This window comes from Phasianus colchicus, chromosome 12, assembly GCF_987193195.1.
Source record: "Phasianus colchicus chromosome 12, bPhaCol1.hap1.1, whole genome shotgun sequence".
Lineage (NCBI taxonomy): Eukaryota > Metazoa > Chordata > Aves > Galliformes > Phasianidae > Phasianus > Phasianus colchicus.
In genome coordinates this window covers 2,707,110-2,728,594 of record NC_143447.1, presented here as the reverse complement: position 1 = coordinate 2,728,594, position 21,485 = coordinate 2,707,110, and the positions used below count along the sequence as shown (strand labels likewise).

The 21,485-nt window shown below is 57.4% G+C and overlaps 2 protein-coding genes across 3 annotated transcripts; both read left to right on the top strand.

Annotated features, from left to right (window-relative positions):
• Window positions 1-1,459: 1,459 nt before the first annotated feature.
• On the top strand, window positions 1,460-4,526 carry LOC116244543 (cytochrome P450 1A5). Its single transcript, XM_090148646.1, has 7 exons — window positions 1,460-1,673; window positions 1,842-2,699; window positions 2,897-3,023; window positions 3,490-3,579; window positions 3,664-3,787; window positions 3,906-3,992; window positions 4,126-4,526. Exons 2-7 carry the CDS (start codon window positions 1,848-1,850, stop codon window positions 4,430-4,432), a joined length of 1,587 nt encoding a protein of 528 aa, XP_090004772.1. The 5' UTR covers window positions 1,460-1,673; window positions 1,842-1,847; the 3' UTR covers window positions 4,433-4,526.
• Window positions 4,527-9,629: 5,103 nt separating this feature from the next.
• Window positions 9,630-17,275, top strand: CSK (C-terminal Src kinase). 2 transcript variants are annotated; one of them, XM_031616297.2, is made up of 13 exons: window positions 9,630-9,739; window positions 13,267-13,344; window positions 13,451-13,564; window positions 13,861-13,973; window positions 14,061-14,280; window positions 14,801-14,894; window positions 14,969-15,034; window positions 15,187-15,286; window positions 15,413-15,503; window positions 15,709-15,782; window positions 16,174-16,369; window positions 16,459-16,545; window positions 16,615-17,275. In XM_031616297.2, the coding sequence occupies exons 2-13, from the start codon at window positions 13,330-13,332 to the stop codon at window positions 16,795-16,797; spliced, it is 1,353 nt and encodes a 450-aa protein (XP_031472157.1). In that variant the 5' UTR covers window positions 9,630-9,739; window positions 13,267-13,329; the 3' UTR covers window positions 16,798-17,275. The 2 variants fall into 2 exon arrangements, with proteins under 2 accessions (XP_031472157.1, XP_031472156.1); XM_031616296.2 differs by lacking the exon at window positions 9,630-9,739 and adding an exon at window positions 10,179-11,149.
• Window positions 17,276-21,485: the final 4,210 nt, after the last annotated feature.

Here is a 21,485-nt window from a genome sequence, read left to right as displayed (position 1 = left end):
CCGCCCCGGTCCCTGCAGTCACGCTACCGGGGAGGTTCTTAAAGGAGCCGCAGCCCCACGCGGCTCCGCGAACACGCGGGGAGCGGCCGCAGCCCCTTCCTCACGCCGAACTCCGCGCTGCCGGCCGCGCCGCCCCGAAGTGGGGGTCTCGGATCCAACCCCTTCCTCACTCTTTGCCCTCGGGGCCGGACGCGTGGCCGCCCCACGGGACTCACGTCGCGGGGCTCCCGTCCAGGTTAAATATTGGCCAGGTTCGCGTGAGAAGCGATCGTGCCCTCAGTGCCCCTCTGCCCCCAGGGGGCACGTCGGGGAGGGGGGGGGGGGAGGTGGCGAGTGAACAGCACGGGGCCGCGGGGAGGATAGAGCTGCTATTTGGGGGGGGGGGGACACAAAGGGGACCCACCCCCAGGCGCTTGGGGACATCGCGTGCGAAGGGGCCGGGAAAAACGTGGGACGGTCACTCTCTGTCACGCTATGGGTGTGTGGGTGGGAAATGGCTTTTAAAGGGCCAGGGCGGTGGCCCCACGTCCACGAGCCCGGCCCGGGGTCAGGGCGGCGCCGGGACCGTGCGGGATCAGATTCCCCCCCCCGGCGCCGTCGGGGGTAACGGGGCTCGGTGCCAGGCGTGTCCCCAGGGCAAAGCGGGGTTCAGCAGTGCCTCCACGAGTGTCCCTACTTAGGGATGACACGGTGGCACGGTCCGGTGACAGCCGTGCAGCCGTCCCCCACAAGCAGCCTCGGAGCTGCTCGCCCCGTCTGTGCATCCATCCAGTTATACCCTCTTCCCCCCTCCCCTCCCACCCCCCAGCCTTCTCAGCGCTTCCCGTCTGTCTGAGCTCATCTCCCGTGTGCTGACCAGCACCTTCCCCACACGGAGCTGGGAGGCATCTGCGGGCTGGGACGCCTGCGTGGTGCCCATCATTAGCGCGTGCAATTACGGGGCCGGCTTTTAGCAGCGGGGGTTTTGTAACTGTTCTTGCCAAGCATTAATGAGCCCAGGCACTGCTATTAACGATCCCGCTCGAGCCAGATGTTGAAAGCCTTTATTAAACATTAGCTTGGCTTGTACCTGGGCAAAATTCCCATCGTGCTTTCCAAGGACCGGATGAAAGCTGGGGCCAGAGCCCCAAATTTTATTCCCTCTCATCAGCTTCCCTGCTGCTCTGTGCACCTGTGCATCGCACCGAGGAGGGATGCGGTGTGTCCCCATCGGGGCACGCATGGGGGATGAGCCCTCTGGGATGCCCCCAGCCTTGCCCCTGTACCCCTGCCCTATGTCAGCAGCTTCCCTTGCCCTGCCACTCCTCTCCCTGCAGCAGGGGAAGCGCGCCAGCCACTTCTCACGCAACCCTGGCCAATGGTTAACCCGAGGCCAGAGGTCCTGCCACTGATAGCGTGGGGATACAGGTGCCCTGCTTGAAAGGCTGGTGCCCTGGAGCATCTCAGAGCTGGAGGGTATATGCCTGCGTAACAGGAGTGGCTCCATATGGGCTCAGCCCCTCTGTTAATAGGTAGCCACCCATCGAGTCTTGGCTGCTGTGACCCTCAGATAAGCATCCAAAAATGTATATAAAGCCCCGTGGCAGAGCTGGGCAGCAGAGGAAGAGGATCTGGTGTGGTTCCAGAGTCTGAACGCCCACTGCCTCTCTCTGCCCAGCTTCAAGGACCTGCAGGTAGGAGTGTGTGCATGTGGCTCTGAACACAGAGGTAGGATTGAGAAGGTATTTATGTCAGCATAAGAAATTCACAGAATGTCTCTCCCATCCCTCTCATTCTCCAGCTCTCTGCTCTATTTAAAGTATCTCTTTCAAATCCTAACTCTACACCACGCTTCCTTCCAGGTGGCAATGGGGCCGGAGGAAGTGATGGTACAGGTGGGCAGCCCAGGTCTCATCTCGGCCACTGAGATGCTGGTGGCAGCTGCCACTTTCTGCCTGCTCCTGCTGCTGACCCAGACCCGCCGGCAGCACACACCCAAGGGGCTGCACAGACCCCCAGGTCCCCGTGGGCTCCCAGTGCTGGGCAGTGCGCTGGAGCTGAGGAAGGACCCACACCTGGTGCTCACCCAGATGAGCCGCAAATACGGGGATGTGATGGAGGTGACCATCGGCTCCCAACCTGTGGTGGTGCTCAGCGGGCTGGAAACCATCAGACAAGCCTTGGTGAGGCAAGCAGAAGACTTCATGGGACGCCCTGACCTCTACAGCTTCCGACACATTACGGATGGACAGAGCCTGACCTTCAGCACTGACACGGGGGAAGTGTGGAAAGCCCGTAGGAAGCTGGCACAGAATGCCCTGAAGAACTTCTCCATCGCCGCCAGCCCCACAGCCTCCTCCAGCTGCCTTCTGGAAGAGCACGTCACCAACGAGGCCAGCTACCTGGTCACCAAATTCCTGCAGCTGATGGAGGAGAAGCAGAGCTTTGACCCCTACCGCTACATGGTGGTGTCGGTGGCCAACGTCATCTGCGCCATTTGCTTCGGCAAGCGCTACGACCACGACAACCAAGAGCTGCTCAACGTGGTGAACGTGGTTGATGAGTTTGGGGATGTGACTGCTGTTGGCAACCCAGCTGACTTCATCCCATTGCTCCGGTACCTCCCCAGCCGCAACATGGATTTATTTCTGGATTTCAACAAGCGATTCATGAAATTGTTGAAGAAAGCTGTGGAAGAGCACTATGAGACCTTTGACAAGGTAAGAGCTCATGGGAGCCTCACCTGCCGCTCCCCCTTTGGTATTAGCGAGTTACTTGTCCTCTTGCTGCTAATGGCCAGCTCATTTTCATAGACTGTAAACTCAATAGGGCCGTTGGGTGTTGGAGGGCGCACTCACTTGCTCATATTGACGTGGGTTCTTACAGCAAGTCAGCATCACTTGTCTCTTCTTCTCAGAACAACATCCGAGATGTCACCGACTCCCTCATTGAGCAGTGCATGGAGAAAAAAGCCGAAGCCAATAGTGCCACACAGATCCCAAATGAGAAGATCATCAACCTGGTGAATGACATCTTTGGAGCAGGTATGTCTTCCCAGAGCTCTCTCAGCTCCTGCAGCTTGTCTCACTCCTCCTTGTCCAACCCCAGGCAGCCAGGCTGGGGCTAAGCACCCACCCTCCTGGCTCTCTGGTTTTCTCCCAGTAACGCCCCCGAGACCCCATGGGACATCAGCTCTGGAAAGAGGCTTTAGGAAAAAGCACAGGGCACGATTTGTAGCTTGAACAAGCTTCCAAGATAGGGTGGTTGAAGGAGATGCCTACTGACTGGTTGATGTTAGAGCAGCTCTGTGGAAACTCCCTCGATTCCCAGGAAACTACAATCTTAGCCCAACCTGACGTAACCAAGAGGTGGACAGGGAGGAATGAGAACTGAAGTTTTTAGTAAAGCTTTCTCCATCAGGATAAAAATCCAAGCCCTACTGTGTGCGCCCAGGATGTCCTCTGCCCTGTTATGTAGACCTGATCTGCATGCTCTCTGCTTTCTGCCTAGGCTTTGACACCGTGACAACTGCCCTGTCCTGGAGCCTCATGTACCTCGTGACATACCCCCACATCCAGAAGAAGATTCAGGCAGAGCTGGGTGAGTTCCTCAGCCCGCTTCTCCAGGGCTGGGACCTCCACTGAGGGCTGGCCCCAACCAGCTCCTCCTGTCCACCCCCCACAGATCAGACCATCGGCAGGGAGAGGAGACCACGGCTGTCTGACCGAGGCATGCTACCCTACACAGAAGCCTTCATCCTGGAGATGTTCCGGCACTCCTCCTTCATGCCCTTCACCATCCCACACAGGCAAGTGCTGTGCTTTCAAAGAGAGTGGAGGGCCAAGCTGGACTTAATGAAGTCCGCTGAGGATGCAGAAGAGCCACTTTGCTTCCCAAAACCTCACTGTCCTCTCTCCTCCCACCAGCACGACCAGGGACACGGTGCTGAATGGCTACTATATCCCAAAGGACCGCTGCGTGTTTATCAACCAGTGGCAAGTGAACCACGATGAGTGAGTACCTTCAAGGGCAGAAAGCCTCCTGCCCCAAGAGAAAAAGGAGCAGATGAGGTATCTGCTAAACCCGGTGTCCCCTGCATCCGTGGCCAGGGGACATCATCTCAAAATCTGATGTCTGCCATTCTAGGAAACTTTGGAAGGATCCACAGTCTTTCAACCCAGAGCGTTTCCTCAATGCTGAAGGGACCGAAGTGAACAAAGTGGACGCGGAGAAGGTGATGACTTTTGGCCTGGGGAAAAGGAGGTGCATTGGGGAAAACATAGGCAAGTGGGAGGTGTTCCTTTTCCTGTCCACATTGCTCCAGCAACTGGAGTTCAGCATCCGCGATGGCGAGAAGGCAGACATGACACCTATATATGGACTGTCCGTCAAGCACAAGAGATGTGAGCACTTTCAAGTCAAGAAACGCTTCTCCATGAAGAGCTCAAACTGAGCAGTTTATCCATAGCCCAGATATTGCCTTGGCCGCCCTTATAACAGACCTGGGTCTGGCATAACCTCACAGAACCATGCAATAAACAAAAGCCACTGAAGCTCCCGTTCGCTCTCTCTAGTGTTTGTTCACCTTCTCCATTTCCCAGCATTTCTGGTGTTGGATATTCCATCCTGTCTGCTGTTAGCACAAAGCACAGTTATGGGGAGCACAAGCTGCCATTTGAGGGAAGGATAGGAAGTGTACCCCAAACCATCTGAACGCCTTGGGGCTGCATTCCTTCAGAATTACTCTTTGACAGCTGAAGGACAACCAACCCACGCCTCAAGATCTTGGCAGAACTGATGCCCAAAGCCTGGGTGGGGATGAGGATGATGCTGTCAATGTCCAGCCAGCATCACTGCTTCTGGACGACTCAGGGGACAGATTTTCACCTATTGGAATTTACCTTCACTGTAGATGACGGTGCGGGGAATAAATTATTGGAGGTTTTGGGAAGATATCTTGGAAAAATGCTGATAGTTCTCCAAGCCCTCCAAAAACAACCGGCTTCCTTGTTTCTACGTTGTGTTTTTAATTGCCCGACTGACTTGTCCCTCTGAGATCCCATTCAGGAGCTTCAATGCCTGTCTGAGAATCTATCAGACATCCTTGCACCGGGCTGTTGGTTTTCTGGGCTGGAGCAAGGGTGACAGGGAGAGGAGAACAGGACCTTTTCCAACTCTAACCCTGAAGTTTACATTGGCTGTCAGTCAATCCCTGCCAGGAGGGCCAGATGCCTCCTCTTCTTGCCCTAGTACAGCTTGTTGTTTGTTTGCACGCAACCCAGTAGCTGGCACGCAATGACATGGGAACGAGTACAACCACTCAGTGCAGCACTGCTCTTGAACCCGTTCCCATGGGTTGCATCTACTCAACCGTAACACCAGACCCTAACCAATGAGACTTCTCTTCGGGTCCAAATATGGGTGGCTGGTAACGTGGATACACGCCTTGAGCAAAAACTTCCAAGAAGAGAGAAAAACAAAAGAGCTCCGTGGGGAAGGAAATGGGGAAGCTGATTGCCCAAGACCTCACGGAGATTCCAGCAAGAACTGGGAGGTGTTCAGACCCGTTAAACCAGCAGGAATGGAAGGAACAGCTCTTTGTTTGCCTATGTCCAGATGCTGCCAATGGGTGTAGAGGATGATGAGGAAGGAAGAAGGAGTTTGGAGCCCAGGTTGATCTCTGCTCTCAGCACGGAGACAAATGGAGAACAAATTCTGCTTAGCTTCAGTAAGGATGCTGATGTAGATATTTCCAGCACTCTGCTGAGTCAAAAGTTCCTTTAAGCTGAGGTCACCAGCATTGGAGGAAATATGGACAGATGGCTTAGGACCACGCATGAGGTCCATTAGCCACATAGCATCTCCCCTACCTTCAACAAAACCATAGGTAAAGGCAATAGATTCATGACCCACCTGTCCATGCGGGGCATCCCAAGGACAGCCCAGGGAAGGTGGGATCATCACAGATGTGGGGATGAGCTTCTCAGCACTTAACTTGGGGGAAGACCTCCAGGACCACCCCGTCATGGTGTCGCACCACCCCGTGGTGTGGGGAGGCTCTCATGGGCTCAGCCAGCGACTCTGGTGCTGGTGCAGGAGCAGAGTCCCATCAGCTGGTGCCATTGCGTGACTCTGTCCCCCTGAGTCCTGGTGCTGGTTGCTGATAAGGCCCGCAATAAGCAAGTGCAGATATAAAGGAAGAACACTGGGATGATTTTTACCCTTTAGAGATGAATGTTTTATAGCCCCGGGGCCGATAAGTGGATTAATATTAACATCGGTGAGGTGAAACAGCCCCTTGGTGGTGGTTCCTCCAGAAGCGTTTATCAGGGGCTGATTGCTGCCACTGGGATCACTGCTGCCTGAGGGCACTGGGGAGAACCAGGGTGAAAGTCAATGCAGAGTCGGGATGGGGAAGTGAGGGAGAAGGCAGGAGGGGAGTGGAAGGAGAGCAAGCAGGGAGCAGCAAGGAGACCTTTTGGGGAGGCTCTGGAAGGAAGCAGGGCTGCCATACAAGCAGGGCTGCTTGGACTTGCCTCCTTGGACATTCTTGGTGTGTCCTGGCAGCTCTCATCAAAGTGTTCCCATGCTGCACCCACAGCTCTGCCCTTCCTCCTCTTCCCCACCACCTCCCAATAAGCAAATCCATCGATCGTTGCCACGCCAGCACCAATTGCTCACACGACTCCTCTATCTTTGTCTTTCCACGAATTATTTTCCTCAGTTAAAGCCTCCGTTTATTCCCCAGGTAGCTTGAGATTGCCATGATTTCTTTATGGGGACCTTTATGGGAACCAGAGCTGTGATAAGCCAGGGGAGCTTTGATCACACCACGGCTAATTGCGTTTATTGGTGCTTTTAAAGTGAGTCAGCACTGAGCCATGGCCTCTTGGCTCCAGGTCCTCCTGCCAAGCTGGTGAGGCTCCTTGAGCCCACAGGAACATGTCCAGCAGGGATGGAAACCTAAATGCAGGCAGCACCCAGCTCCTCCACCTGGATGCCAGCCTTTGGAGTTCCCAATTCCCCAGAGGAGTTGCTCCAGAACTTAATGACCCTCCCCGTTAAAAGAGCGTCCTGTATATTTCTAACCCATCTCCACCTCTCTTCTTTCCCTCAGCACTCTTTGTAATTTGTAATTGATGGCCAAGCCTGCTCAGTTTGGCCAAGGGAGAAATAAATTGGCTCCTAAGCCAAGCAGGTGTCACAGAATCACAGATCACAGAATCACAGAATGGCCAGGGTTGGAAGGGACCTCAAGGATCATGAATCTCCAACCCCCTGCCACACGCAGGGCCACCAACCTCCACATTTAACACTAAGACCACTGCTGTGACTGCCCATCCCCAAAAGAGGGGACAGCCCCTCTTTTCTCTCTTTTCTATTCTTAACCCCCATGTTAAGAATACTCTTGATGCTCGACGTCTTAAAGCTCACTTTGAGCCCCACATTTCTGAGCCACGTGTGCAGTCTGATGGTACCCGAGCGCTGTGAGCTTTGCTCCTGCATCCCTGCTGATTGAGGGACATGGTTGGTGGGCAGGGTGGTGATGGGCTGGTGGTTGGACGAGACGATCCCAGTGGTCATTCCAACCTTAATGATTCTATGAGAAGATGATCTCCAAAGACCACATCTCCTTGCCTCTCCACATTCAGGACCAAGCCAGGCTTTCCTCTTCCTTCAGCCACGGGAGCAGCTGTGGGAAGAGTGGCTGATTTCTGCCTTTTGGGGGAAGAAAAACTGCTCCCATCATGGAGCATGGCTCTCTGATTTTATCTCTCGGGGCAATGGAGCTGATGGAACTTTCTCTGGACCCCAAGCCCCAAGCTATGATGGGGTGCACAAGAAAGCAGGTGAGGGTGGAGTTTGTCCCTGGGTTGAGACAGAGCAAAGCAGTCACAGTGATAACCACATCCTGCACACCGAGGGCTGCTTGGGACAAGTGGGGGTTGGGGACACCGACCTCAATCCCAGCTCTCCTTTAGCTCCCTGCACCCCTCACCAGCATCCGGCACACTGGGAGACCCCACGGCAACCCAATCCCTTCTGCTTTAATTAAAACCCTCCTGGAAACGAGGGAACGTTCGGAAAATGAGGCAGAACCAACGAGGGGCTTTAGGGGCCGGCATGCAGCACACGAAGGTCAGGGTTGAATGCCCTCAGTGCGCACGCAGCACCAGGCAGGGCAGTGCGGGTCCCGAAGCGGCGATGCTCTCCGGAGCTTTTTTGTCCCCCCTGCGTTGTCGCCTTTGGGACGTGATCGCCCTCGTGTGGCATCTGCCACATCTCTGCTCTGCGTGAACGGAACCTTCCCATGAAAGGCTGAGCTCCTGTTCCGAGCGTTTGGGGGATGCTCATGTGGGCGATGCTCATGTGGTGGATGCACATTTGAGGGATGCCATCAGGAGGATGCTCATTCGGGGAGAGGGATGCTCATTTGGACGATGCTTATTTGGGGAGGGAGCTTTGTATCCCCACCGCCCTGGAGCTTGCAGTGCTGCAGGACCGCATCCACCTGCCTTCGTGTTCTGCTCAGCATGCAGTTGTGCTGCTTCGCTCGCAGTATTTCTGCCCTGGGGAGGCTGCATGGGTTGGTGCCCGCATCCGCGCTTTGCTGCAAAGCAGAGCTGCTCTCATTTCCTCCCAGCATCGCTCTGAGTGAGACAGAGCGTGGAGAAGGGACGCACACCAGCAGGGCCAGCCTGCAACCCAGCATCCTTCAGGGCACTGAGCTCCATGCGGGGAGCTCCGTAGCAATCCTCCCGATGCATTTAACACCATCTGGGCTGCCGGAGCTGTTGGCACCGAGTTCCCATCGGTGTCACCCGCATGGTCCCTTGCGCTGGGGGGGATGCAGGCACCGTGCCGGGCTTCCTGCTTCGCCCTACATGGCTGCACGCAGCGCAGGGCAGGAAGTGACAGCGGCTCTGCCCGTGAGCAGGCAGTGCTTGAGAGCTCGGGGCAGGGCGGCGTGATGCTGGGGGCCGTGAGAGCAGGGTGCCCACCTCCCTGCGTGCAGAACCCCAACAGCCGGGTGGGCTCCTGCAGTCATAGACTTCAAGGGAATCACATAGACTGGAAGGGAATCACTCCGCTCCCCCCGCAACGCACGGAGAGACACCCGCAGCACACCAGGCGCTCAGAACCCCCCAGCCTGACCGCGGTTGTCTGCACGTACGGGGCACCGCCGCCTCTCTGAGCACCCCGCTGCAGCACTCCGGCGTACAAAACTCCTCACACACCAACCTAAACCTCCCCACCCCGCACTCCGAACCCATCACCCCTTTCCCAACCCCATCCCGCACCTCCCCGCACCCCGAAAACCGCCGCTCTCCCTTCCCCCCACCAGGGGGCGCTGCGGAGCCGCACGGCGCAGGCGCGCTGTTCGGGGCGCTCCGATTCCGGCCGCCGCTTCCTTCCAGCAGGCCCCGGCCGCGCCGGCCCGCGCCCCGCTCCCCGCTCCCTCCTCCCCCTTCCCCCGCACCGCCCGGCCCCGCTCTCCCCCCGCATCCCGGGCCGCGGCCGCTCCGTTCCCTTCTCCCCCCATCCCGACGCGGCTCCCCCGGCTACGAGCGGCCGCGGCCGCCTCTTCCTCGGGGCTGGGAGCCGCCGGGCTGCCGCTCGCCTTCCTCCGCCCCTTCCGTCCCCCCCCGTCTTTTCCCTCCCCCCCCCTCCCCACCTCGAGCACGGAGGGCCCCCGGCGGCGCCGCATGGAGTACCCGGCGGCGGGCTGAGCCCTGCCTGCCCGCGGCCCCTCGGGGAGGTGAGTACCGGGAAAAGGGGGGGGAAGCTGCGGGACGCCGCTGTCAGCCGGTCCGAAAAGGCTGCGGGGGGACGGAGGGGTCGGGCAGAGCTTCCTCGAGGGGGTGGAAGAACGCTGAGCTCGGCCGGAGGTGGTCCGCACCGGTGGTGGTGGTAACGGAGGGGATGCTTTGTTCCTTTTGGGGCTGCGGTCCTTGGAATCGTAGTGCGGAGAGAGTCCCAAAGGGCCTCCGGTGGAGATCTGTCCGTTGGGGATGGAGATCTTCCATTGGGGATGGAGATCTTCCATTAGAGATGGAGATCTGTCCACTGGAGATGGAGATCTGTCCGCTGGGAATGGAGATCTGTCCGTTGGGGACGGAGATCTTCCATTGGGGACAGAGATCTGTCCACTGGGGACGGAGATCTGTCCACTGGGGACAGAGATCTGTCCATTGGGGATGGAGATCTCCCATTGGGGATGGAGATCTTCCATTAGAGATGGAGATCTGTCCATTGGAGATGGAGATCTGTCCGTTAGGGATGGAGGGGTGGGAGGTGCATCCACTGGAAACAGAGATGTGCCCATTGGGAACAGGAGGTGTGTCCATTGGGGACGGGAGATCTGTCCATTGGGGATGGGAGGTGTGTCTGTTTGGGGAAAGGAGGTGCATCCATTGGGGACAGGAGGTACATCCATTGGGGATGGAGGTTTGTCCACTGGGGACGGGAGGTGCATCCACTGGGAATGGGAGATGCATCTACTGGGGACAGAAGCCTGTCCATTGGGGATGGATGTGCGTCTGCTGGGGATGGAGTTTGAAGGCGGGGCCCCCAGCAGAGGTCAATGGCAGTGATGCATCACAAGCAGGATGTCACCCCCTGGTTCACCTCCCACATTCGTCCATTCCTTTCGGGGTGCACAGAGCCCACGTGCTGCTCCCCAGGAAGGCACCGACACCCTTCAGGACACGGGAAGCAGACCCAAAGGATGTGGCCTTGGGACATGGTGTGTTGGCCATGGGCTGGCGGTCACACTTGGTCGTCGTGGAGGTCCATTCCAACCTTAGCAATTCAATGATTCTGGAGGTGTCATCAGGCACTACGGCCAATCAATGGATAACCACAACCAGCGAAACCACCCAAATTTTGGAGAAAAGGCCCAGGAAAGTTCTGCCACAGCGACAAAGTTGGAAGCAGCGTCTCAGGGCCTCCACCTGCCCCTGAGTATCCCCCAGGCGCTGTCTGTGGTTTGACAGCATCATCTCTCTTTTAAAAAAGCCATCAAAAAGGAACACCACCCCCTTTCCTCTCTGGGGGCCGTTGGCTGGTGCCCGACACGCGCAGTTGGAGGCGCTGAGCCGGAGAGGAGCGGCAGAACCGTCTCAGAGAACTGATGAGATAAAGGAGGAACGTTTTTCTTTCGATTATGGTAATCGTAGGTGTTGCTTGTAATGACAGCTGATAAGATCTTTTGGAGAGCAGCGGGGATGTTGTCTGTTTGGGGGTTGTTGCGTGTCTTTTGTCTTTGAAGTTTGAAGGAGCTCAAGAGGAGCACGGGGACGGCGTTGTGCTGGAGGCACAGCAGAGCCCTTCCTGCAGGTTCTGAACGTCCCCCGGTCCCTTTTTCTCTCCAGCAGAGCAGCGTGGGGATGGAGCAGCTCCGCTGGGAGCTGTGGGAATGGCTGCTGTGCTGGGATGCTCTCCGCATCCCTCTGCTGCCGGCAGAGCCCCGATGCTCGGCGCTGATCCATCAGCCCGAGGATGAGGTCAGTTCCCCCGGGGGCATCCACCAGGCATGGAGCTTTCTCCATCCGCTTCCGAGGAGAGGAGGAAGTGCTGGTGTCGGACAAAAGGAGAGGTCCTCTCACCTTGTTCCGCTTCCCAATGGGTTACCGGGGTGCTGTCAGTGCCTGCTTCCCACTTTGAGGCCGTGCTCTGATCTGTTGTTCCCCAACGAGGTGAGCTGTGCCAGGAGCGTGCAGGTGGTGCCCAATCTCAGCCCCAAGCTCCTTCCTGCCACCCTCGCCCTCCAAGCACACAGGAGCTGCTGGGAGCTGCTGACCATGCACTGCGGGGACCTTCCTGAGCAACAGCAGGGTGGTGAGAAAGGCAGGAATGGGAAATCTCTCCTGCAGATGTGCACAGCGTGGGGCTCCATGCAAAGTGCCGTACAGCTGTGCTCGTCCCCATGGCAGCTTCAAAGGGGCTGAGGGTCTGCATTCAGCCCATACTTGTGAGCTTGCACTCTGCAGAAGGGCATCAAAACTGCACCTGAGAGCGGTGGGACCCCCAGTTCCAGCAAACAACACCCTAAATTGCAGCGTGGAGGGACAGAAGAGTGCTTTCCTTCAAGCAGACTTCATTAGGATCGCTATGTGAACCCGGCTGATAGGTTATTTTGGGGGGCTGTGTTTTGCTTTGGACCACTTCCTGCAATGGCTCGCTTTGAGACTTCAGATCCATTTAAAGACAGAGATTGAGCTCTGGGATGCTGCATTCCCATGGATGCTCTCTCACAGTACCCATCCCACAGGGGTCCCAATGGAGAGCATCCCCAGCGGTGGGACGAACGGGACGGGGCGGTACCAGGTTTGGGCTGTGAGCAGCAGGATGAGGAACAGTCCCATGTGGGGCTTTTTGGGGGGGTGCCGAGGAAGTGACGCAGCCCCACAGCTCGGTCTCAGGAGGATTCTCTGCGGGGACGTCCCCAGCACTGCTCATGTGGCCGGGAGGAAAACCACCACCGTGCACAGGGCTGGGTGCTGCGGTGATGGGCGACAGAACAGAGATGTTCCCATGGTGGGAACAGCTCTGAGCATCTCTCCAGACCCTAAAAAATGGGAGCGAGGTGTTGGCAGCTCTCAGCGCCCAGATCTCTTCCTCTCTGCCGCTCTGCCCTCTTATCTTCTTCCTCCTCCCAGCCTTGCCCCTTTGCTTTCGGTTCCTCCTGCCCAAAATACTTCTGGCTGCTGACGGCTGTAACTCTAAAGCACCCGCGTCGTTCTGGCATCACCAGTGCCAGTGGGGGCTCAGGGACGCTCGTGGCCGTTGTGACCGTGGGGAGAGGCCCCATGGTTTGGCCCAAGAAAGCCTCATTTGATGGCGGGACTGCTGACTTCAGCCAGCAGCCGGCGCGGATAAAGGCGGGTTTGTTCCCCTCCTACGCGCAGAGCAGGATGCGACCCGCGGGGACAGGGCTGCACCCACGCCCGGAGCGCCTCGTCCCGAGGGAAACGGGTTATTTTTCTTCTTTTTCCCTTTGCAAAAGCTTGCTGCAGCGGCACCGTTCCCAGCAGCTGGCGTGGGGATGTTTTCTTATTTCTTGTGGAGCTTTTTCTCTTCCCGCTTCTGCTCCATCCCGAGCTCTCCTGCTGGGTGTGACGTCTGGAGATGGCTTTTGGTGCTTCCTTAGCGAAAGAAAGTTGTGCTGGCCAAAAACCCCGTTGCAAACGGCGTTCCCAGCCCAATCCTGCACGCACGCATGGAGATGCGGCGCCCCTCGCAGCAGTGGTGCAGTTCTCAGCTGTCCTCTTCCCCCCTGCCCAGGTCTCATGGTACCAAGTGACGCGTCCCTCCCGTGAGATTTGCTCCCCCGAAGCCCCTGAGAAGATGTCAGGGATGCAGGTAAGGTGCCGTGAGCCCCACGCTCCCCTGCTGCTCGGTGTCAGGGTGGGTGGGAGATGCTCTGACCCACCTCTCACCTCCTTCCCACCTCCTTTTACCCCCCCAGGCCGTTTGGCCATCCGGTACAGAATGTATCGCCAAGTACAACTTCCACGGTACCGCCGAGCAGGACCTGCCTTTCAGCAAGGGAGACGTCCTCACCATCGTTGCTGTCACCAAGGTAGTGGGCCATCGGGTCCCGGGGCGGTGGGTCCCATCCTCCCAACCCCCCGTGGGGTTCCCTGAGCCTCCCCTTTGTTTTCTCCTGCATCCCACGGGCAGGGAGCCTCGCTCTGCTGTCCCCACAGGCCGGCAATCGGGCCAGGCTTTGGGTTAATTAATTCACGGCCTCGTTAGTTAAAGTTCCTCTGAAATGGAAGCGTCCCAGGTGGCGCAGCGGAGGGGGATGGAGAGAGGCTTGCAATCTGGCTCCCGAGGAGACATCTGTGGGCTGTGACACCTCTGCTGTCCCCACAGGACCCCAACTGGTACAAGGCGAAGAACAAGGTGGGCCGGGAGGGCATCATCCCTGCCAACTACGTGCAGAAACGGGAAGGAGTGAAGGCTGGCATCAAGCTCAGCCTCATGCCGTGAGTCCTCATCACCCCCCACATGTGGCCCCCTGACCCCGTGGGATCCATCCCGGTGCATTGACTGCCTCTCCCACCCTGCTGCAGGTGGTTCCATGGGAAGATCACACGGGAGCAGGCAGAGAGGCTGCTGTACCCACCTGAAACGGGGCTGTTCCTGGTGCGGGAGAGCACCAACTACCCTGGGGACTACACCCTGTGTGTGAGCTGTGAGGGCAAGGTGGAGCACTACCGCATCATTTACTCCTCCAGCAAGCTGAGCATCGACGAGGAGGTCTACTTTGAGAACCTGATGCAGCTTGTGGAGGTGGGGTCCCGGGGAGCAGGAACCCCCCTTGTCCATGGAGATGCCCAAGGCTGTGGATGGGGCCCGGGCAGCCTGAGCTAGTGAGGGGGACAGCCAGCCCGCAGCAGGGGACTTTAAGGTCCTCTCCAGCCCAACCATTCTCTGGTTGCACTTGTGGTTGATGTGGGACTTGCTGCATGCCCTGACCTGTGGCGAGGAGGGGCCATAGGTTTGGGGACGCATGGGTTGGAGTTAAGTCACTCTGGACTGTGGGAGGTGGTGGAATCTTCTCTGCATCCCTGTGGGCTGGGTCGGAGGCTGCTGGGCCCAGAGCCTTGGGACAAAAGGGGTGAGATGGAAACAGGGATAGGATGGGCAAAGGCACCAGACCCCTGAGCCGGTCTCATCTGTGGCCTCGTGCTGCCACCTGGTGGGGTCTCAGGGCCTGGCATCGCCCTGGCAGGGACCCCCACCAAGTCCCCACACTGTCATCCGTGGCTGTGGGTGACCTCCCGGCCTCTCACCCCCGTCTCCCCTCCAGCATTACACCACGGATGCTGACGGTCTCTGCACGCGCCTCATCAAGCCGAAGGTGATGGAGGGGACGGTGGCAGCTCAGGATGAGTTCTCCCGCAGTGAGTGGCCGTGCCCCCTCCCCACCTCCCATCCCCGTCCTTGGCACCCCCTCACCCTCATCCTTCCCACTCAGGTGGCTGGGCCCTCAACATGAAGGACCTCAAGCTGCTGCAGATCATTGGCAAAGGGGAATTTGGAGGTGAGCAGCGCTTTGGCCGCCCGTACCCGATGCCATAGGGTCTCCTTTGCTGGGGAGAAGCACGTCCCCGTGCATCCCAGTAAAGGGGTGATGCTGGGAGGGGTGCTGGGAGGCCATGGCTCATCCCTGTGCCCATCCATCCTCCCCCACAGATGTGATGCTGGGTGATTACCGGGGGAACAAAGTCGCCGTCAAGTGCATTAAAAACGACGCCACAGCGCAGGCTTTCCTGGCAGAAGCGTCTGTGATGACGTGAGTATGGCTGGGGGGCAGGGGGGGAACAACACGCACAAGAGATGGCAGTAGGAAAGAGTGTGTGGATGGAGGTGGTCTCCATGCCCTCCTGCTCCCTGCCCTGAGCCCTCCTCTGCTGTGCAGGCAGCTCCGACACAGCAACCTGGTGCAGCTGCTGGGGGTGATCGTGGAGGAGAAGAGCGGCCTCTACATTGTCACTGAGTATATGGCCAAGGTGAGAGCTGACCTCCTCCCACACAACCCCAACCCTCTTTCTCCACCTCCTTTGCCCCCCAACCTCTTGTTCCCCTGGGCCATGACCCCAGTTGGATGCTACCGTCTCCCCATCCCAAGCCCTGGGCTATGTGGGGCTGGCAGTGGGGCGCTGCCCCCAGCAAGGTGCTGGCACTGATGGCACCATCTCTCTCTTGTCCCTCCAGGGCAGCCTAGTAGATTACCTGCGGTCGCGCGGGAGGTCGGTCCTAGGTGCAGACTGCCTGCTCAAGTTTTCCTTGTAAGTACGGTGGGGCAGGGGGATCTGAGCATCCTGGTGGATATCCCTCTTCCCTGCAGGGGAGTGGGAGCTTTAAAAGTCCTTTCCAACTCAAACAAGTCTGTGACACAGGGATGGTCCTGCTTGCTCTGCCCACCTCACCCCATGCCCTGCTTGTTCCGGGGCTTGAAAAATGGGGAGAGGAGAGGAGGGATGGGGGGGATGCGGTCCCCAGAGATCACAGAATGGTTGAGGTTGGAAGGGATGTGTCATCCAACCCTCCTGCTTCAAGCAGGGCCGCCGAGAGCTCGCTGCCCTGATGTCCTCAACCACAGGGCTGACGTGCGCCCGTGGCTTTTTGTAGCCACGGTGCTGGTAGCCAAATTCCTAACGCCTCTCTGCCGCCCGCCAGAGATGTCTGTGAAGCCATGGAGTACCTGGAAGCCAACAACTTCGTCCATCGGGACCTGGCGGCGAGGAACGTGTTGGTCTCAGAGGACAACATTGCCAAGGTCAGCGATTTTGGGCTGACAAAGGAAGCGTCGTCCACTCAGGACACAGGGAAGCTGCCTGTGAAGTGGACGGCACCCGAAGCACTTAGAGAAAAGGTGGGAGGAGAGCTGTCAGAGCGAGGAAACACCTCGAGATGTCCCACTTTGCACTTGAACCCCGCTCACGGCCCTTTCTCCCCGCACAGAAATTCTCCACCAAATCGGACGTGTGGAGCTTCGGGATCCTCCTGTGGGAAATCTATTCCTTCGGGCGAGTGCCTTATCCGAGAATCGTAAGTGGAGGGGAGGGCTGAGGGTATTTTAGGGGATAGGAAGCAGCCCCCTGACCCCTGTCCCCTCAGCCCCTGAAGGACGTGGTGCCCCGGGTGGAGAAGGGCTACAAGATGGACGCACCCGACGGCTGCCCAGCCATCGTCTACGAGGTGATGAAGAAGTGCTGGACGCTGGACCCAGGGCACCGGCCGTCCTTCCACCAGCTCCGTGAACAGCTAGTGCATATCAAAGAGAAGGAGCTCTACCTGTGAGAGGGCTCTGGGGGGGCACTTCCACCCCCAGGGGAGGAGCAGGGGGGCTCTCCCAGCCCACACAGCACAGAGGGCCACCCATGGGAGCGGTCGGAGGGAACCCAACCACAGGGCAGCCCCTCCTGGTCTCTTCCAACCTTCCAAATCGGTCTTCGTTGGGTTTTGTTTTGTTTGTTTTGTCTCCCAGGCTTTTTTTTTTAATTATTATTATTTTTTTCTCCCCCTTGATTTTGGGGTGTTTTTTTTTGTTTGGGTTCTTTTTTTTTTTTTTTTTTTTTTGAGGGGGGGGAGGGAAGCCGTTGCTTTGTTATTATTTTGTTGTTGTTGTCATTATGTTGTGTTTTTGGGTTTTTTTTTTTTTATTATTATTATTATTTCAAGCAGGGGCCCAGCCGAGCGCTGGCCGTTTTACTAAAGTACGAATCTTATTTTTTAATGTAATTAAAAGACAGAAAATTTAAAAAAAAAAAAAAAAGAAGAAGAAGAAAGAAGGTTAATAAAGAAGAAGAAGAATAAATAAGCCAATGAAATGGACACACAAAAAAGGAAACCCCGACGACGACAGAAGTGATGGTTCCAGAGGAGACGCTGCATTGCTGGGAGCACAGCAGCGTCCCCCCAGGGCGCTTTTTTGGGTTGTTTTGCTTTAAACTTGTTGCAATGTTTGCATGCTGTCTCCAGAGGCCTTTTTTTCCAGTCCTGTCCAGTGCTTTATTCTCATGTAATGCTACCGACTGTGAGATTAAAACTGTAATAAAACCATTCCATACGGAACGCGGCACATCCTGCCTGCCAGACCCCTCTGTCACTCATCCCCTGCACCCATCCCATAGGGGACAAGGACCCCCTGCCACAGTCCCCTTATCCTGGGCATGGTGGGGGTGGCTCTGGCCTGAGAACTGATAAGCTCGTCACAGCGATGCCCTCACACTGGGTGTAGGAATGGAGTCCAGATGCATGGAGGGGGTGGCACAGCGCTGTGATGGGGTCTGATGCTGTAGGGTTTCGTTTCTCCTGGACTAACCCTGTCCATTCCCCCCCCCCCCCTCCAAGTTCTTCACATCGCCTATAAGCAGCTTTACTTCTCGGGCTTACGAAGATTAAAGTCATTTTCAGGCAAAGCCAGCAAGAACGTGGCTTTTGAAATGGAGAGAAAGGCTGAGCATCCTCATGCGGTGGGCTGAAACCAGAGGTAGGAGGATATGAGTGCTATCCCTGTCCCCTCATCTTGGGCCACCAATCAGCCCCAGCACCAGGGTGACCCCCACCTCCAAGCACTGTTTTCCCTCTCTCTGCTCTTTGCCTCCACCTTCAGGAACGCTCTTTGGTTCCCTTCACAACAGCAAAGGGGCTGGGTGGGATCCATCAGCTTGGGGGGCAGGGGTTTGGATTGGAGATCTCCCCGGTGGGAAGCAGGGCTGTGAGCTGCTGATCCCTGCCCCGTTGCACTGCTGGCGGCGATCCCAGCTTGGCTCAGCATCCCCCCATCTGGCTGGGATGCCTGCTGCGGGCAGCAGGGCAGGGTGAGCCCCTGGGACCTGCACTGATGTGTGCAGAGGCTGCAGGAAGCATTGGGTTCGCACACCCTTTGCTTTCCCTTCCCTGCGGTTGGCCTTGCAGGGTCACCAACCCACAGCCAGGGTCACCTCGGTCACACCAACCCTCCCAGCTGCGGATGCTCTCTTCCTGCTGTGCACCTCTCCCTTGGAGCTCTCCAGGAAAGGAGAACTCTGGACAGACCCCCTGTGGGATGATGTCTCCCACATGCACTCCGGATGCCGTGTGCCTTTGCTCGGGGCGCGCACCGACAGCCAAGCGGCACATGGTCTCCCCATGTGCCTGTTTACACGGCTCCGTGTGTCTGTCCCTGTGTATTTGTGTCACTGCTCGGGTGCCACCGCGGCCCCCCCTCGCCTCCCTCACCCCCAGCTGTGGTGATTCCCACGCCTATACGGCTACACCTACAGCAGGAGGTGCACTGCACGGGCTCTTTGCCATCCAATGTCACCGACGTCAAGATATTTAGGTGTTATATACAGGGTGTTGTCTGATGGATGACCTCCACCCTCCTTATCCACCTCGCTTGCCAACAGAGGGCACAGTGGGGCACCCACCACTGGTGGTGGGTCACAAAGGAGGGGATGGCTATGGCCATGGGACCCAGCATAGCTCGAAGCCCAAAGCCTGGTGCTGAGCTCTCCAAGGTCCCCTGTGCTTTCCCACCCAAATCATAGAATCATGGGATGGTCTGGGTTGAAAAGGACCACAATGATCATCTCGTTCCAACCCCCTGCTATGTGCAGGGTCGCCAACCAGCTGCCCAGAGCCACATCCAGCCTGGCCTTGAATGCCTCCAGGGATGGGGCATCCACAGCCTCCTTGGGCAAAGCTTGCTGACATCCCCAGCCTTGCCCCCATGGGCGTCCCTCAGCCCCTGCTGATGCTCTTGGCCTTATCCTCACCGGTCCCTCAGTGTTCCCAGCCTCAGCGTTGGCACCACCCCGATGGCTGAGCTCCAAAGCCCTGTGCTGCTGTGGCTGTGCCCGTCACACCAAGTGACAGCCGGCGGGGAAGTGTCAGCGTGACTTCACCCGGCAGAGGCTGCCTGCTTTATTTAGCAACGCCGCCTCGTTCCTCCCCCGGTGTATCTCCAGCACACACACACACACACACATCCTTCCAGGACCTACTCATGGCTGCACCTGATGAGCTCGAAGGCCTTTTCCAGCCTGTGGATTGGAATCCAATGATTCCAATCTCGCGCTTGGAGTCTTCAACATTTTCAGCCTTTGCCATCCCCTGCAGGGCTTACCTGGTGTCATCTGTGTGGTGCCACCTGGATTCAGCTCATCCCTGGGAGGGCTGCAGCAGGTAATGGGGTAGTGCAGGATTTGGGTACAGCGTGGGGTTGCACTTGGCCTTGGAGTTGGAAGAGTGACGTCGTAGAAACATCAGCTTGTGTCTGAGCACCTGGCTGGACAGCTAGCAAGGTAATATCAGAGAGAGACATTGTGAAAGGGAGAGAAAGCTCCATAAAATCTACATTGCTTCAAGAGTGGGCCACCGCAGGCAACCCTGGCAAACCCTGCTCCCATCTGGAGAGCTTGCAGGTGAGGAGCTGGGGTCAGTTCTCCACTTACCTGGAAAGAAGAGCCGGGCTGACGTGTGTATGCTGCGAGCAGATCTCATGGCAGAGATATTCAAACCAGGTGCCAAGGCTGAGGAGCGATCCTCTTAGATCCCACCGGCTGCTGCCACGGGGGGACGTCTCGTCTCCCTCCCTCCTAATCCACGGAGATGTGTGATATAGCATAAGCTAATATAATAGGTCATGCGAGGATTTACATCTCATTACTGCAGGTTGGAGTTCTGAGAGGAAGGATGAGTCATTCCAACTGGAATATATTGCAGGGAGAAGCGACGGTGAAAAGCAAATGGAAAAGCAGATGCCTGGAAGCACCACAGTGGGCACAGTTATAACCAGGACCTCCAGTGTCCCTCTGAGTGCCATCTCTGTAAGGACACCGAGCTCAGGGACACAGTAGAGCTGCCGGCCCTCTTTGGAGGTGAGGCTTCCCTGTGCCTTGCAGAAGGCAATGCCCTTTCCTTGGCCTTTTACTTCATCCCTACAAATGCCACCAACACCCCGGGCTGCCAGAGGCTGCAAAGGGCCGTCTCATGGCTCTTGTCCCAGGGGCACATCCATGTCCAAGCTGCAGGGCTCCCCGACCTCCATCCATCATCTCCTCCCAAAAAGCACCACGGAGCCTCCAGACAGCCGGGAATCGTGTGCTTGTTTTCACCTCACTGCTTTGTCCAAGCAGCTCAGCTCATCAAGAGCTGTTTCCTCTACGTTCCTCAGACAGGGAGGCTACGCGGCAGCTGACCCATCTAATCCAGCTGGAAAAATCGGTCCTGACTTCCAGTCTCTTGCTGTTAACCAAGGCGGGTTGCAGGCGTGCTCCCAGCCCTGCATCCAGGTGCTGCACACCCAAGCAGGTGACACCCACAGGGCTGGATCCTGAGCACCAGCCCTGCTTTCCCAAAAAGCAATCTGTGAGCACAGATCTGGAGAGCTCCATGGGGGAGCAGGGGTGGGGGGGGGTCACCCACAAAGGCCCGTGCTCAAAGCAGAGGGATGGCCAAGCAGAATGCACCAAGATCATGCTGTTTTCCTTTTAAGACCTGGTGCTACGTTGGGCAAAAGGGGGAGGGAGGCAATGCTTCCCTCAACCCCCCCCCCCCCCAGCTCACTTTGCTCCATCACTCCACAGCTGTTCCATCATTTTAATCTGCGGAGATTGTCTTTAAATTTCTGAAATGAAATTATTTTCCTACAAGCCGGGATTGGAGCCGGGGTACGCCGTGTATTTTCACGGGAGGAGAAGAAAAGAGGGAGAAATGCACGCTAAAGCCAGGCTGGCCATCTGGAAGGGAGGCGCGTGGAAACGCCGTTAATTGCGCGCTGCCCCCGGGGTTGCGGCCAAAGGGAAGGCAGCAGTAGAAGCGGGGTGGGAAGGGGATGCGGGGCCGTGCAATGGGTGCCTGCGCCTTCCTCAGCTCCGGGGTTGCGGCCGAGGGATGCCAGGTTCGCTCGTCCAAGGCAGCGCTTGCAGGGAGAGGTGGCAGCTTGCATTAGAATTAATTAACATCATTAACAGCGCGCTTCGGGGCGCGCCAGCTCTTGC

Excerpts from the sequence above, each read along its gene's own strand:
- CSK (XM_031616296.2), top strand. Across the intron at positions 13,565-13,860 it reads CCATCGTTGCTGTCACCAAG|GACCCCAACTGGTACAAGGC; the intron begins GTAGTGGGCCAT and ends CTGTCCCCACAG. Across the intron at positions 14,281-14,800 it reads ACCTGATGCAGCTTGTGGAG|CATTACACCACGGATGCTGA; the intron begins GTGGGGTCCCGG and ends TCTCCCCTCCAG.
- LOC116244543 (XM_090148646.1), top strand. The coding sequence starts at position 1,848 with ATGGGGCCGGAGGAAGTGATGGTACAGGTGGGCAGCCCAGGTCTCATC. Across the intron at positions 2,700-2,896 it reads ACTATGAGACCTTTGACAAG|AACAACATCCGAGATGTCAC; the intron begins GTAAGAGCTCAT and ends TCTTCTTCTCAG. Across the intron at positions 3,024-3,489 it reads GAATGACATCTTTGGAGCAG|GCTTTGACACCGTGACAACT; the intron begins GTATGTCTTCCC and ends CTTTCTGCCTAG.